At 44.8% G+C, this 17,531-nt stretch overlaps 1 protein-coding gene across 1 annotated transcript; it reads right to left on the bottom strand.

The window, feature by feature from the left end:
• Positions 1–216: 216 nt before the first annotated feature.
• Positions 217–15,759, bottom strand: LOC120945168 (2-epi-5-epi-valiolone synthase-like). Its single transcript, XM_040359077.1, has 5 exons — positions 15,419–15,759; positions 6,606–7,233; positions 5,704–5,937; positions 3,761–4,013; positions 217–1,062 (listed from the first exon to the last, which is right to left on the bottom strand). The coding sequence occupies exons 1-5, from the start codon at positions 15,607–15,609 to the stop codon at positions 980–982; spliced, it is 1,389 nt and encodes a 462-aa protein (XP_040215011.1). The 5' UTR covers positions 15,610–15,759; the 3' UTR covers positions 217–979.
• Between the last annotated feature and the right edge of the window lie 1,772 nt (positions 15,760–17,531).

Raw genomic sequence — 17,531 nt, 5'->3', positions numbered from 1 at the left:
TAATCCTCCCACTGACCCCAATGATGGGGCACTATTCCTCCCACTAACGCCAATGATGTCGAACTATTTATCCCACTGAGGCCAGTGATGGGGCACTATTCCTCCCACTGGCGCCAATGATGTCGTACTATTCCTCCCACTGAGGCCAGTGATGGGGCACTATTCCTCCCACTGAGGCCAATGATGGGGCACTATTCCTCCCACTGACCCCAATGATGGTGTACTATTTCTCCCACTGACACCAATGATGGGGCACTATTCCTCCCAATGATGCCAATGGTGGGGCACTATTTACTCCCATTGATGTCAGGCATTTTCTACTCTTACTAGCCACAGTCCGGTCCACTCAAAGTCTGATGGACAGTAAACTGGCCCTTTGTTTAGAAAGTTTGGAGACCCCTGCTCTAGAGCCATCTCGGCCCTCTGCCCAAAGTCTCCAATGCCCGCACTGGAGCTGATATAACAGAATTATATAAAATAATAATACCCCACACATAACAACCAAACCGATCTCCGTTCCCTAACTCACACCATAGATAAGGTGCCCTGAGCCAAATGACCCAATACACTCCTATGCCTACTAAGCAAATAGCAGCATGCAAGGGACAGTTGCCCATAGCAGCCAATCACAATTTATCTTCCACTTTTTTTGACTTCAGTCAGCTGGAATCTGATTGGTTGCGATAGGTTCATGCACTTTTTACAGCATGTTTTACCTCTGGACACGCTTTCATAAACCAGCGATTTGTTGAAATCCCTTGAAGATATTTTCAAGCATTATCCAGAGAGATTCGATTTTCCTAATAATCTGAGATCCCAAAGTCCAGCAAACTACCACACATATGAACAGCAGATTTCATTCACCTGGATTCTTAAACTAAGAAAGACAATGTGAACTTCTTCTCTAATGAGTTCTATCACAAATGTTGGGATCTCTGGCTCAACCTCCACGAAGGATGACAATTAGGAAGTTCTTCGCTTATGTTGACAACTCTCCAAGTTCTTCTTGCCAAGATGCAAATGCGCTCTTAATTATTTCTTCTTTCACATCGTTGAAAATTTCTAAGAATAGAAAAAGACAAACAAAGATGGTCACATTTCATGGTACAGGGCTGTATACAGAATGTCTAATACACGAAGACCGATAAAAAGACAAACAAAGATGGTCACATTTCATGGTACAGGGCTGTATACTAGGGTGACCACGTGTCCCGGATTGCCCAGGACAGTCCCACATTTTGCAGGTCTGTCCCAGGCACATTCATTCCAGGACAATACAATGTCCCGGAATAAAACTGACAGAGGTGGGTAAGGAGTTGAACTAAGGAATGTAAGGAATGGTGCTCATAGGTGGGTAGGGAGTGGAACTAGGGAATGGTTCTCATAGGTGGGTAGGGAGTGGAACCAAAGAATGGTGCTCAGAGGTGGGTAGGGGGTGGAACCAAGGAATAGTGCTCGTAGGTGGGTGGGGAGTGGAACCAAAGAATGGTGCTCGTAGGTGGGTGGGGAGTGGAACCAAAGAATGGTGCTCGTAGGTGGGTGGGGAGTGGAACCAAAGAATGGTGCTCGTAGGTGGGTGGGGAGTGGAACCAAAGAATGGTGCTCGTAGGTGGGTGGGGAGTGGAACCAAAGAATGGTGCTCGGAGGTAGGTAGGGAGTGGAACCAAGGAGTGGTGCTCGTAGGTGGGTAGGGAGTGGAACTAGGGAATGGTTCTCATAGGTGGGTAGGGAGTGGAACCAAAGAATGGTGCTCAGAGGTGGGTAGGGGGTGGAACCAAGGAATAGTGCTCGGAGGTTGGTAGGGAGTGGAACCAAAGAATGGTGCTCGTAGGTGGGTGGGGAGTGGAACCAAAGAATGGTGCTCGTAGGTGGGTGGCGAGTGGAACCAAAGAATGGTGCTCGGAGGTAGGTAGGGGGTGGAACCAACGAATGGTGCTCAGAGGTAAGTAGAGGGTTGGAACCAAGGTATGGTGCTCGGAGGTGGGTAGGGGGTGCACACAACAGGTGACACTGAAGTAGGGAGTTCCTGCACCTATTCTCTGAGAAAAAAAGCCCTGCCGCCACATCACCGCTTTACTCATTGACAGTACTTGTCCTGGCCAGGAATGCCTGAACGAGCACAATCCCGCCCCCTGCTTGTGATTGGAGAAATCATCCCGCCTCTTGTGTCCAATCACTGTGCTGTGATTCGTTACAGCACAAACTGACTTTTAGGAAGGGAGGGGTGTCCCTGAATGGTAGTTTGGAAATGTGGTCACCCTACTGTATACAGAATGTCTAATACACGAAGACCGATAAAAAGACAAACAAAGATGGTCACATTTCATGGTATAGGGCTGTATACAGAATGTCTAATAGGGATGAGCTTCATATTCATATCAAACTCATGTTCGACTCGAACATCGTATGTTCGATCGTTCGTCGAAATACGAACAAAACGGGTCGTTTGCGCCAAATTCGAGTTACGTTTTTACAGACCATAATTCACTGCGGCATCGCTGGCTGATGATTGGCCAAGCATGCACTATGACCCGCATGCTTGGCCAATCACAGCTTGCAAAAAACGGAGAGTCATAATTGGCCAAAGCCAGGGTGGCTTTGGCCAATTATGGCTCAGGGGGTTTAGTACACGCCCCACACTATCCAAGGCGACCTGCAGGTCGGCCTTGTGTAGTGTGTTGCGGTGGTTAGGAGAGGACAGAGAGAGGGTAATTTTTTGCAGGTAGATAGAGCAGGCAGGCAGGCAGGCTAGTCAGTTAATGTTACAGTGTGTAGAGGATATATATACATCCCAGGTGTTGTACATATATTTATACACTGTATAGTTTAGCTAGATCAGTTCTTCCTAATTTACTGGCAGGCAGGTGATTGTGTGTGCTAGCTGCAGTATTCTTACGTGGTTTATTGCCTGTGTCCTCTGTAGTTTGCACCTAAAGCTGCTTGGTGTGTACTGGCCGTGTGCTCTGTAGTTTGCACCTAAAGATTCTGGAGCAGTGATTTTAATGATGCCTAAATAAAAAATAAAAAATATGAAAAATTCCTTTAAATATTGTACCTGCTGGGTGTCTATAGTATGCCTGTGCAAACGTCTTTGAGAACCCGGGTCTTGCCTGAGGGAACATGTATCAATGGAAAAAAAGTTTTAAAAACTGTCGTTTTTTCAGGAGTCCTGAAAAAAACTACCGTTTTTAAAACTTTTTTTCCATTGTTACATGTTCCCTGGGGCAAGACTCGGGTTCTCAAAGACGTGTTACGACAATAACTTGCATATTAGGCTTTAAAATGAGCACTTTTGAAATTCGAACGTTCGAGTCCCATTGACGTCAATGGGGTTCTAAATGTACGCGCGAACTTTCGGTCCGTTCGAAGGTTCTGGTGCGAAACGGACAGGGGGGTGTTCGGCTCATCCTTAATGTCTAATACACGAAGACCGATAAAAAGACAAACAAAGATGTTCACATTTCATGGTACAGGGCTGTATACAGAATGTCTAATACATGAAGACTGATGCTGGCCAGCTCAGTAGATTGTTTTAGGAAAGGCCTGGGTTCTTGCCTAGATACACATAATATAACTGGATACTAATATTTATAGGTAAAGTTTATAGGATCGTGTCTGGGTCATGGCCAGGGTCAAAAGTCAAGGTCAGGGTCAAAGGTCAGGCTCAGTATATTTTGTGTAGGATTTGTTTTATTGTTTTCCCCTCAGGCGTGAAGGGGTTAAGCGATAAATAGATTTGACTTCAAGCACTATAACGTACCTGCGATTCCCAACCCAGTGGGTAGTGGAAGGCGGAGTTTTCCCCCGCTGTGCTTGAATCTCTCAGCCAAGGCTTTCGTTATAAGCTGGAGAGAGCAGTCGCTGTGCCAGACCGGCAGCTCCAGCTTCCTCATACACTGCACTGTGCGATTCTTCTCCTCCGATGTGATCAACCCAATTTCATGCGATACATAAGTCATAAACGCCATGTCAATGTTTACCGCCTCCCCATGCATGAGAGATGGCAGCACTTTCTGCAATATAAAACACACAGTTAATCAACAGCTATAGTAGAGGAATTCAACAAAGTAAATGTGCTGCTGCAGTGTTGATCCTTTGGCTTTGGTACTTTCTAGGATGCTGACTTAGGCCCGGATTCAGATACATTTTCATATCTATCGGCGGGCGTAGCGTATCTCAGATACATTACGCCGCCGTAACTTAGGGCACAAGTTCGGTATTCAGAAAGAACTTGCGCCCTAAGTTACGGCGGCGTAGTGTAAATGTGTCGGCGTAAGCCCGCCTAATTCAAATGTGGATGATGTGGGCGTGTTTTATTTAAATTACTTGTGACCCCATGTAATTGACGTTTCTTACGAACGGCGCATGCGCCGTCCGTGAACGTTTCCAAGTGCGCATGCTCCAAATTACGCCGCAAACTGTCAATGCTTTCGACATGAACGTAACATACGTACAGCCCTATTCGCGAACGACTTACACAAACGACGGAAAATACGACGCTGTTCGTTCGTTTACGACGTCCATACCAAACATGACTTACCCCTGCTTTATGAGGGGTAACTTTACGCCGGAAAACGCCTTACAACGTAAAAAAATTCGCCGGGCGGACGTACGTTTCTGAATCGGCGTATCTACCTAATTTGCATATTCAACGCAGAAGTCTAGGGAAGCGCCCCTAGCAGTCCGCATAAATATTGCACCCTAAGATACGACGGCGTAGGAGACTTACGCCGCTCGTATCTAGGCAACATTGAGGCGTATCTGATTCTATGAATCAGACGCCGAGATGCGACGGCCCGCACTCAGAGTTACGATGGCGTATCTGGAGATACGCCGTCGTAACTGCTTTCTGAATCCGGGCCTTAATATGCAGATCCGAGGTTTTGACTATATTTACTTAGTACTGGCTCTGGGCCAGTGACTTAGAAATGTTGAAGCCCAAGCCAGACAGGCAACATTTTTCAAAATGTGATCAACAATGGCTGCCGTGAGCTCTACTGGTCTATGTCTATGACCTAATCTATGACCTGATATGACCTAATCTGAAAGGTCTAGAGGAAAAGAGATTTAATCTCCATATAGGGAAAGGATTCTTCACAGTAAGAGCTGTGAAAATATGGAATAGACTCCCTCAAGAGCTGGTTCTGGGCAGCTCAGTATATTGTTTTAGGAAAGGCCTGGGATTTATCCTAGATACACATAATATAACTGGATACTAATATTTATAGGTAAAGTTGATCCAGGGAATATCCGATTGCCTCTCGGGGGATCAGGAAATATTTTTTTCCTCTGCTTGAGCAAATTGGATTATGCTTCATTGAGATTTTTTTTTGTTTTTCTTTGGATCAACTGTTGGTACAGGATTGTATATATAGGATTGTGTATGTGTGTGCAGGTATATGCATGTGTGTATATATATATATATGTATGTGTGTGTATATACAGTTGAACCTCGGATTATGAGCATAATTCGTTCCAGGAGTATGCTCATAATCCAAAGTACTCGCATATGAAAGCGAGTTTTCCAATTGAAGTCAATGGAAACGAAAATAATTTGTTCTGCATTGACTTCAATTGGATGCAATAGCGAATGCGGCCAGATGCGAGGGGGGGCGCCAGAGAGTGCCTAAAACGGCACTCTTTTTTATAATATGTAATAAATGATTTGTAATAGATGAGTGCTAATGATTCGAACTTATGTACCATTTCTAACTCCGGGCTTATGACATGTCCATAGTCCACCAATCGGTCCAGGTCATCTTCCCACAGGTTTGGAGCGAGTTCTTCCAGCATAGTCTGGATGGCCAGTCTTGTGGTTGTTAGGGCAGCATCACCATGGCAGACAAGGCCATTCCTGGACTGGAACTTGGTATCTAAAAGGTATTTGCCGTGCTTCTCCAGCAGTTCAAATAGCCCCTTGTGCTTCATTAGAGCCATCTGAAAAAGTGTAGCACTGTAGGCTTAATAAATAGTACAGAGAAATACCGTACATACAATATACAACAGACTATTGTGTGCTAGAGAAACAGTCTGTATAGCAAAACGTAAAAAGTTATGTAATAAAAGAGCATCTGTTTTTTTTCTATGGAGTAGAGCAGGGGTCTCCAAACTTTCTTAACAAAGGGCCAGATTACCGTCCTTCAGACTTTAAGGGGGCCTGACTGTGGCCTTCAGGAGCACAAAATTCCCCATCATTGGTGTCATTGGACCCCATCATTGGTGTTTTTGGGAGGAATTCTGCCCCATCATTGGGAGGAATTCTGCCCTATCATTGACGTCATTGGGAGGAATTCTGCCCTATTATTGGCGTCATTGGGAGGAATTCTGCCCTATCATTGACGTCATTGGGAGGAATTCTGCCCTATCATTGGGAGGAATTCTGCCCTATCATTGGCATCATTGGGAGGAATTCTGCCCCATCATTGGGAGGAATTCTGCCCTCTCATTGGTAGGAATTCTGCCCTATCATTGGTGTCATTGGAAGGAATTCTGCCCCATCATTGGGAGGAATTCTGCCCTTTCATTGGTGAAGTTGGATCGTGTGTACGAGGCTTAAGTTAGACATGGAATAAATACTATTAGCCAATTAGCTAACATGAAATTACCTTTAAAATTTCTCCAAGGCCATTAGAAATTTGGCGACGTGGAATGGTCCGGATAAAGGACCTGTCGAGCAATGTGGCAATTGGTGGGGTGTAGGTCCCTAACTTGTTCTTACAGTTGCAGAAGTTGACTCCGTTTTTAGCCCCCACGCTGGCATCGACATAGGACAGAAGGGTTGTGGGTACTCGGATGTAGGGGGTACGGCGCCTGTAAAGTGAAGCTGCCAGACCCACGGAGTCCAAGCATACCCCTCCTCCAATGGCAATGATTGGTTCAGTGCGTCTGTCAAGGCCAAACTTGTGGACTTCTTCCAAGATATGCAGGACGAGGTCCATCGACTTGGTTTCTTCGGTGGTCTCGAGGGTAAGGATCTTGTAAACAACATTGTGGGCTTCAAAGTATTTCCTGAGCTTTGAACCGTAAAGTTGTTCCACGGTTGCGTCCATCACAACGAAGCGCTTTTGCGTTTTCTTCTGGTAGTCATCTAGTTCTTGAGGGTCTGACACGTGGCCATAGAGGAGGGTCATGTTTGTTGGATTTAGAAGATGTTGAGTTTCTATCACTTTGTAACAGAAATAAATTGGAGCTTTCACAGTCCAGGAGACACCGTACTCGGTTACCTGTTCAGCTCTGAAAAAGCAAACAAACAATAAATTACAGATAACAATCACATATAAGGTGGAATTCAAATGATGATCAAATTATGGATAATGAGAGTGATGAGTCATCAATTGTCAAAATGCTTACTGTGAGCAAATGTGAAAGCAGCTGAACTTGATTGGCTGCTACAGCTGACCCCTCCCTCGCCCAGCTGGTTCTCAATTTTTTCGATGGGAAAAGTTCTTGTCGGAAATTCCGATCGTCTCTATGCAATTCCGAAGCGCAAAAAGCCACGCATGCTCAGAATCAATTCGACACATGCTCGGAATCATTGAACTTCATTTTTCTCGGCTTGTTGTAGTGTTGTACTTCACAGTGTTCTTGACGGTCGGAATTTGGTGTGACCGTGTGTATGCAACACAAGTTTGAGCCGAAATTCCGTTGGAAAAAAATCCACGTTTTTTTTGTCGGAATTTCTGATCGCGTGTACGTGGCATTAGAGTGCTGTGCAGAGTATTACAGGATACTTTCTGTATGTCAAGATACACTATATTACCAAAAGTAATGGGACACCGTCCTTTACACGCACATAGGCCCGGATTCACGTAGCACTTACACCGATGTATCTCGAGATACGCCGCGTAAGTGTAAATGTGCGCCGTCGTATCTATGCGCCTGACTTTGAAAGCAAGATATGCCTAAAAATAGGCTTCATCCGACCGACGTAAGTTTCCAAGCCGTCGTATCGTGGGCGCATATTTACGCTGGCCGCAAGGGGCGCTCCCATTGATTTACGATTAGAATATGCAAATGAGTGAGATACGCCGATTCACAAACGTACTTGCGCCCGGCGCATTAATGTACGCGGTTTACGTAAGTCGTACGTCCGGCGTAAAGTTAAGCCTCATAAAGCAGGTGTAAGTCATGTTAATGTTTGGACCAGGGAACAGCCGTCGTATTTTATGTCGTTTACGTAGTAGTACGTGAATAGGGCTGGGCGTAGGTTACGTTCACGTCGTAGGCAGTGATTCGACGTATCTTAGGCCCCGTACACACGACCGAAAATGTCTGCTGAAACTGGTCCGCGGTTTCGTGTGTACGCCGTTTTCCGGCGGACAAATGTTTCTTAGCATGCTAAGAAACATGTCCGCTGGAAGCCTGTCCGTCGGACATGTTCGGTCTTCTGTACAGACTCACCGTACATGTCCGATCGGCCGCCATCCCTCGCATGCGTCGAAGTGATTCGACACATGCATGGAAGCATTGAACTTCCAGGGCCGCGCACGTCGCCGAGTCATTGGCGCGGCGACGGCGCGGCCACGTCACCACATATCGTGTACGCGCGGATTTCTGTCTGATGGTGTGTACAACCATCAGACAGAAATCTCCGGGTGGACATGTCCGCTGAAAACGGTCCAGTGGACCGTTTTCAGCGGACAGTCCGTCCGTCTGTACGAGGCCTTAGGCGTTCGATCTGACGTGATTCTGAGCATGCGCACTGGGATACGTCCATGGGCCGGCACATGCGCCGTTCGGTCGGCCCATCATTTGCATGGGGTCACGCTTCATTTAAATGGAGCACGCCCACTTCCACCTACTTTGAATTAGGCCGGCTTACGCCTACGAATTTACGTCACGCCGGCGCAACGTTGGGAGCATTTGCTTTGAGAATACTGTGCTCGCCGTTCTGCGATACGCCGGTGTAGCGTATATTCGATACGCCGGCATAACTATGCGCCGCTCTACGTGAATCCGGCCCAAACACTTTAATGGCATCCCAGTATTATGCTGGCCATACACTATACGAAAAATCTGCCAAAACAATTTTCGAAAAACTAACGGTTTTCTTTGCATTTCTTGTTGATGATGGTTGCTAGCTTGCACATAAACCAATTCCGCATTTCAGATTTTCTATATTCAGTGCTCAATCAAACACAGCTTTAGGGCATAAGACCGGAGTTGAGTTCATTTACATAAAACCTGTGCTGATCAGTAAAACTGGCTGCAAAATTTGTTAAATTACTTAATATACCAGATTGATACATACCACATAGATGAATAATTAAAGACAGAGAGTTTAACATTATGGTCTATAGTACAGTAATTGCATGACTTGGATTTCAAGTTTAATTATTGGCCACTCAGGCACACAGTGAAGGTCACACGTTCCCCAATAACTGGAAGTTCCAGTTCATTAAAGTGGTTGTAAACCTAGTTACACCACTTTTACCTACAGGTAAGCCTATAATCATCGGCACATGCGCATGCCAGTCATTGGCGCACGCGCACTGAAGAAAGGGCATGTTTCTAAAGGGCCCGTGCCATGACTGGTGGCTCCCACGTGTATGCGCGTGAGTGATGTCACGCAACTCCGGCCAGTCACAGAGCCGAAGTCCACGGACCTGGAAGGAAGAGGGGTGAAGATGGATGCGGCCACCAGCTGGGACATCAGGGACATTGTGAGCTTCGTTTACAGCTAAGTGCCACATAATGGACTAGTATGCGACGCAGAGTACAGAGTGCAGGGTACACTCGGCTCGGTATATTTCGGCGGCGATCAGCGTATATCGCGCACCCACGATTTTCCCCTGATTTTAAGGGGAAAAAAGTGCGCGGTATATGCCGATAAATACGGTATATTTTTGAGGGATATTTATTATAGCAAAAAGTATAGTCTATTTATGTTTATAGCGCAAAAAATAAGAAACGCAGAGGTGATCAAATACCACCAAAAGAAAGCTCTACTTGTGGGGGAAAAAAGGACATCAATTTTGTTTGGAAAACACGTCGCACGACCGCGCAATTGTCAGTTAAAGTAACGCAGTGCCGAATCGCAAAAAGTGGCCCGGTCATTTGGCAGCCAAATCCTCCGGGGCTGAAGTGATTAAATTAACCACTGGCCTCTTACATCTCCCATCAGGGGGTGGGAGATGGGATCAGGGATCTTCCAGTACCATTGAGTAGATTTGCCATAACTTTCTACTTACTTCTCATCAGGACAGGAAGTAAGGGGGAAATCTCTTGAACAGAGATACAAATAGAAATGAAAAAACTTTAACGAAGCATAAAGAGTCAGGCCCCGTACACACGACCGAGTTTCTCGGCAGAATTCAGCCAGAAACTCGATCGGAGCTGAATTCTGCCGAGAAACCCGGCCGTGTGTACACTTTCGGCCGAGGAAGCCGATGAGTTCTCTATTTCCTCGTTGTTCAATGAGGAAAGTTGGCTCGCCGAGATCCTCGGCGGCTTCACACAGAACTCGTCGAGTTCCTCGGACGTGTGTACGGGGCCTTAAAGCGTTAATTAGCTATTTGCTGTTGTGCCTATAGTGGGGAAATTCTGAATGATTTCCTGTTCTGGTGAGATCCTACATGTTTGGGTACAACAAGGTGTAACTGGGACACTCGGTTTACTCGGCAAGAACCAGCAAGAAAACTGCTGGCAGAGCTTTCTTGCCGAGTATACCGAGCGTGTGTACGAGGCTTTCAGGACTCTCGACAAGAAAACTGCCCAGAATCTAGACAGGAAAAATAGAGAACATGCTCTCTATTTTTCTCATTGTGAGATTCTTGGCAGTCTTCCTGAAATGACTTTGACACATGCGCGGTAGCTTCCTAGGCATAGGTAGGGTGCAGCAAGATGGCGGCGACGACATTGAATGTGACGAGAGCATGCTTGTCGTACGCGATGACGTCACCGCGTTCTTGCCTTTCAAGAGAACCACAGTTCTTTTAAAAGCAGAGTCTGTACACTCGGGCGGCAAGAGATTCTTGCCAAGAATCTCGTCAGAAAAAACAAGGGTTTTTTCCTGACGAGATTCTGGTCCCTGTGTACAGGGCTTGAGAAGAAGCAGCAATAGAAACCTTACTTAGCTTTGAACCCTCCCTGCTATAACCCTAACCAACAAGCTAATTTAGGCTGACGTTGCACAGTTTCATAGTAAATGTCAAGCACACACCCCTCCCTGCCCCAAGGGGCTTAATGCCTATTTTCACCTGAATGCATGAAGGCACACAGCCAAACTCTGAAGCTAGTATGAAATTATTAGACCAGCCTTTCATAACCAGTCTTAGGCCTCGTACACACGACCGAGAAACCTTGACGGGCGAAACACATCGTTTTGCTCGTCGAGTTCCTTGTGAAGCCGTCGAGAAACTCGACAAGCCAATTTTCTCCATTCCCGTCAAGGAAATAGAGAACTTGCTCTCTTTTTGGCTCGTCGAGTTTCTCGACTGTTTCCTCGACGAAAGTGTACACACGACCGGTTTCCTCGGCAAAAAAATATCTCCCAGCAAGTTTCTTGCTGGTTTTTGCCGAGGAACTCGGTCGTGTGTACGAGGCCTAACACTGAGGAACCTTTGGAAAAAAAATTGGGTCTCAAGAAACCCTTACTAGTAAATCTTATGGTTACAGCTCACAGGACATTAGCATGAACATAAGGTTGGGAATATAATAATGAATAAAAGAATAAGAAATGTGGCGTACCATCTGACATCTAGGCATGCTCTATATTACAAAATGATTTGCAGTAATAATAATGATATGAAAAATATATATTATTAAAAGAAACTCAGGTCATGAATAATGTAGTGCTTCCTCATATTAATGGTCAGTGGAAAAGTGCCCTCTACATTGGTGGTCAGTCAAGTGCCTATTTACATTGGTGGCAAATGACGTGCCTATTACATTGGTGGTCAGTCAAGTGCCTATAATTTCAAGCATCTCTGGCACTGCTCTTAAAGGTGAAATACAGACAGAAAAATTACAGGTCACTCAAGGCAGCCTACTGAATTTGTAGGTAGACCCAACAACTCATATGCTAAAATCTAATTTAATATACAAGCACAGTCATGCTTTGCCATACCGAATGCTTAAAAATCAGTAATGCTTTCCAGTTCCCTATAAAATGCTTGCTGAATGTGAGAATGGTCACTATAAAAGCAGGAGCATGGGGAGCTGCGGTGGCTCAACGCGATTGGCACTGCGCTGACAAGCCATTCACCTTTGCAGCTAGGGGTTCGGATCCCGGTCTCGGCTACATGTGAATTGAGTTTGGTGGTCTCAGCCCGGCTCCCGGTGGGTGTGCTATGCGAGGTAAGCCTGCGCTTAGTACGCCCACCCCCCTCCCACAAACAACACCACACTTACACGCACTCGAAATTGGGTTAACATGCACGCGGTCTCTAAAAAGAGAGGCGAAGGACTAACGGGGCTGGTTGAGCGGGCTAATCCTCTCACTCCCTTATAGGGAGTCCCTCTGCCCCGTTGGGCTTCAAAGCAGAGCAGGTAGGGCAGGCTGTGTGGGAAGACCCCCTCACACACCCACCATTGCCACCCGGGGCATGGAGAAAGGTGGCAGATTGCCTCTGGGGGAGGCCTGCCTACTCCCAACTCCTGCAGTCCGGCTCCTCTCTCGAGTACACGCACAAAATACACTTAAAAAAATAAATAAAAAAATAAATAAAAGCAGGAGCACCTTGGCAATTTTTAGTAGCTCATTCACACTAATTATAATTTCATAAAGCTCATAAATACATGGATCGAAAAAAGTCTCCCCACTGTCAGAATACAATAGTCTCCCCACTGTCAGTATAAAATAGTCTCCCCACTGTCAGTATAAAATAGTCTGCCCACTGTCAGAATAAAATAGGCGTTGCACACAGGGTATGCCAGGTGTGCCTGGGCACACCCTAATCACCCTATGTGGCACAGATTCCCCCTGTTTAGACCCCTGATATTTTACAAAAGCAAAAAACTAAAACAAAATAGTAAAAAAAAAAAAAATTGTACAAAATAATAAAAAAGACTAACACTATACACTGCCCCCACTGACAACAATCTCTGCCCTACTAATACTGCCCACCGCTCTACTGACATGTAAGTGTATATACATATACATGTGTGTTTTGAGCTTTGGGGTGCACACCCTAATCCAATAGGCTGTGCACACCTATGGTCTCTCCACTGTCAGTGTACAATAGTCTCCCCACTGTCAGTATATATTAGTTTCCCCACTATCAGTATATATTAGTCTCCCCACTGTCAGTATACAATAGTCTGCCCACTGTCAGTATAAAATAGTCTCTCCACTGTCAGTATACAATAGTCTCTCCCATAGGCGTGCACACAGGGTATGCCAGGTGTGCCTGGGCACACCCTAATCACCCTATGTGGCACAGATTCCCCCTGTTTAGATCCCTGATATTTCACAAAAGCAAAAAAACTAAAACAAAATAGTAAAAAAAAAAAAAAAAATTGTACAAAATAATAAAAAAATAATAATAAAAATAAAAAAGACTAACACTATACACTGCCCTATTGACAACAATCTCTGCCCTACTAATACTGCCCACCGCTCTACTGACATGTAAGTGTATATACATATATATGTGTGCTTTGAGCTTTGGGGTGCACACCCTAATCCAATAGGCTGTGCACACCTATGGTCTCTCCACTGTCAGTATACAATAGTCTCCCCACTGTCAGTATAAAATAGTCTCCCCACTGTCAGTATATATTAGTCTCCCCACTGTCAGTATAAAATAGTCTCTCCACTGTCAGTATACAATAGTCTCCCCACTGTCAGTATAAAATAGTCTCTCCACTGTCAGTATACAATAGTCTCCCCACTGTCTGTATACAATAGTCTCCCCACTGTCATTATACAATAGTCTCCCCACTGTTAGTACATAATAGTCTCCCCACTGTCAGTATAAAATAGTCTCCCCACTGTCAGTATACAATAGTCTCCCCCATAGGCGTTGCGCACAGGGTATGCCAGGTGTGCCTGGGCACACCCTAATCACCCTATGTGGCACAGATTCCCCCTGTTTAGACCCCTGATATTTCACAAAAGCAAAAAAATCTAAAACAAAATAGTAAAAAAAAAAAAAATTGTACAAAATAATAAAAAATTAAATAATACAAATAAAAAATACTAACACTATACACTGCCCTACTGACAACAATCTCTGCCCTACTGATACTGCCCACCACTCTACTGACATGTAAGTGTATATACAAATACATGTGTGTTTTGAGCTTTGGGGTGCACACCCTAATCCAATAGGCTGTGCACACCTATGGTCTCCCCACTGTCAGTATACAACAGTCTCCCCACTGTCAGTATAAAATAGTCTCCCCACTATCAGAATACAATAGCTCAGCAGGGAGGATTCCCCCAGCCATACATTTGATGTGTTAAATGAAAAAAAAAAGACTCATCTATAGGCTAAGAGTAATAGCTAAGACTATAAATCGCAACATAGAACACAACTAATGCTGAGCTATCAGAACATGAATTGGTTGTCCCGGCTTACTGCATATATAATCTCATTTACTAGAATCGTATATACACTCTGGGGGTGATTTACAAAAAGAAAATAGACAGTGCAGTGCAGTTGCCCTCTGCAAGGGCAGTTGCTGCAGAGCTTCGAAAATTCAGTAAAGCTTCACTTTGAAAAGACTACCCAATCATGTTCAGGGAAAATGAAAAAAAAAAAAACAGCATTTTTGCTTGCACATGATTGGATGATGGAAGTCAGCGTAGATTTTGGTCATTTAGTAAGCTCTGGAGCAACTGCATTTCGTAAATCGACCCCTCAATCTCCCAAAATGAAGGTTAATCCCTGTATAGTATCTTAGTTATAGATAGACTTCACCTTTATTTGGCGGCACAACCTAAAGCAGGGGACCTCCGTGTGGTAGACTGGGGCCCACCGGCGGAAGCACATGTTTTTTAACCCCGAGGTCATGCTAGACCTCTTTCACACTGCTGCGACTTTAAAGTTTACAGAGATGTTGCCGCAATTTCGATGCAATTTCAGGGAATGACCGTGTAAACTTGAGGTCTACGGACCTCAATTCGCATGAAAGTCAGACCAAAGTAGTACAGGGACCACTTTGATGTCGGCAAGACTTGAAGTCGCACATAAATGAATGGTTAGCAGTCCCAAGTCGCCGGACAAGTCGCACATGTGTGAAAGGGGCCTTAATGCGATTTTATATACAATATAGATATTTGTTTTAATCCGCAGCATTTATTAAAATAATACCTGGTGATCCTACCCTCACTGGAGTTCATGTAGACAAGAAGGGGCTACAAAAACGAAATGCCATTCATTTAGGGTTTACATCTACTTTAATGGCTCCTTAATAAAAAAAAAAGCTACTTTTGATAAACCAGAATGAAATATTTGGTGGTGTAAATACTTACATTTTAGCCTGGGAGACAATAACTTGATCTTCCTCCCAAGTTGTGGGCATTTCTTGACCGCATTCAACGCGGCACCAAGTATTCTTCACCTGTACTAGTTGGTACTCCTTCTGCTTGCTCCTGCATTCCCCTGCCTCCGGCTTGGTGCCCCCTCGGACTGCTGTGACTGTGAAGAGATCACCCGCTGGCATGTCTGTTAATGGAACTTTGCTGGATTTGTAAGAAAAAAGCTTTGCAATGCTTCTGGTTCCAGCCTGAGGATTTGTAGAATCTTATAGTGGTTTTTGAAAGGGAGGGGCCTTCGGCGAATCCCTCACCTGTCCATAGTTTATACAACTCGCGTTGTGTAACGTGCGGGGCGTGTGAAGTATTTCGTTGAGGCTTTAGGTTTTAATTAGACTGACAGGTTGTGTAAGAATCATCGCTGACAGTTCCACTTATTTAACTTCAAATTCCTATATAACAGACTGACTGTGAAAGGTGCTGCTCTCTGACAGTCATGTTTTCTTATCTATGGCAGATCTGGAAAACTATGCAAAGTACAAATTAAGACTTTGAAGATACATTACTACCCAAATAATGGGAATGCATGAAACTTAATATATTCTGTCATATAACATTTGCTTTAAAGTGGTTGTAAGCCTCTAAAATGAAAAAAAATTAACAAATCATATCTCTCTTTTAAGTGTACTTGCCTATATCCAAAGAATCTACTGTACTTTCTGTCTGCTCTCTCATTCCTCTGCTATCTGTAAGAACTACTTCTGACTTTCTATACCAAGCAATTCCAGGAGACGGACTTGTCCCCCTCCAGCAACCAGAAGGTGATTGACATCCTCAGCTGTGCATGCTTCCCTATGAGACTATATAGAGTGGTGTGTGTGCATTCTCTTCGCTCAGGTCTCAGTCTACACTCAGCTCCCTGTTGTGCAGTGTGTGACATCAGATGTCTGCCCAAAGCCTTCTGGAGCTCAGAAATCCTGTGTAAATTCTGGACTTTGAATGGCTTTAGAGGGGAGAGGGCTGAAGATAAACAGGTACAACTAATATATGAAGACATTTTTTTTTGCAGATGTAAGGTCGAAAGGGGGACTATGGACCACATCTGGTATGGTTGTCCCCTGGTAAGAAATTTCTGGGAAAAAGTTCACGAAATATATTGGAAAGTGTCGGCAATAGAGAGGAATCTAAACATTATATATACAGGCCCAGATTCTCAAAGGACTTACGACGGCGTAGCGCCATGTACGCCGTCGTAAGTCCGAATGAGAGCCGTCATATCTATGCGGCTGATTCTTAGAATCAGTTACGCATAAATTTGGCTAAGATACGAGCGGCGTAAGTCTCTTACACCGTCGTATCTTAGGGTGCATATTTCCGCTGGCCGCTAGGTGGCGCTTCCGTAGATTTCCGCGTCGAATATGCTAATGAGCTAGATACGCCAATTCACGAATGTACGTGCGCCCGGCGTATCAAGATATGTCGTTTACGTAAGACATACGCCGGCGTAAAGTTACCCCTCATAAAGCAGGGGTAAGTCATGTTAGGTATGGACGTCGGAAACGTCGGAACAGCGTTGTGTTTTGCGTCGTTTGCGTAAGTCGTCCGTGAATGGGGCTGGACGTAAGTTACGTTCACGTCGACTAGGCATTGAGCGGGCGTAATTTAATTAAAAAATTCGACATGATACTGAGCATGCGCGTGCATGCGCCGTTCGATAAAAGCGGCATTTACGTGGGGTCACAAAACATTTACATACAACACGCCCCCTACCAGCCTAGTTTGAATTTGGCGGGCTTACGCTGTATCAGATACACTATGCCGCCGTAACTTAGAGCGGAAGATGTTTCTGAATACGGGACCTGCCGCTCTAAGTTACGGCGGCGTAGTGTATCTGAGATACGCTACGCCCGCCTAAAAATAGGCGCTTTTTTGAGAATCTGGGCCACAGTTACTATCTTTGATTCCAGATTCTATAAAGAGTATCAAGAAGGATATTTTTCATTACATGACAACGCCAGCTAGAACAATAATAGCTTGCAAATGGAGAGAAAATAAAAGCCCAAATATAGCAGACTGGATATGTGATATGAACGAAATACAATATATGGAA

This window comes from Rana temporaria, chromosome 7 (genome assembly GCF_905171775.1).
Source record: "Rana temporaria chromosome 7, aRanTem1.1, whole genome shotgun sequence".
Taxonomy (NCBI): domain Eukaryota; kingdom Metazoa; phylum Chordata; class Amphibia; order Anura; family Ranidae; genus Rana; species Rana temporaria.
This window is presented reverse-complemented; position numbering and strand designations above follow the sequence as displayed.

Coding starts and splice junctions, on each gene's coding strand:
- LOC120945168 (XM_040359077.1), bottom strand. CDS start 15,609: ATGCCAGCGGGTGATCTCTTCACAGTCACAGCAGTCCGAGGGGGCACC. Junction 4,014..5,703: donor TAAGCCCGGAGTTAGAAATG/GTACATAAGTTC, acceptor TTTATATTGCAG/AAAGTGCTGCCATCTCTCAT. Junction 1,063..3,760: donor CACTGGGTTGGGAATCGCAG/GTACGTTATAGT, acceptor TTCTATTCTTAG/AAATTTTCAACGATGTGAAA.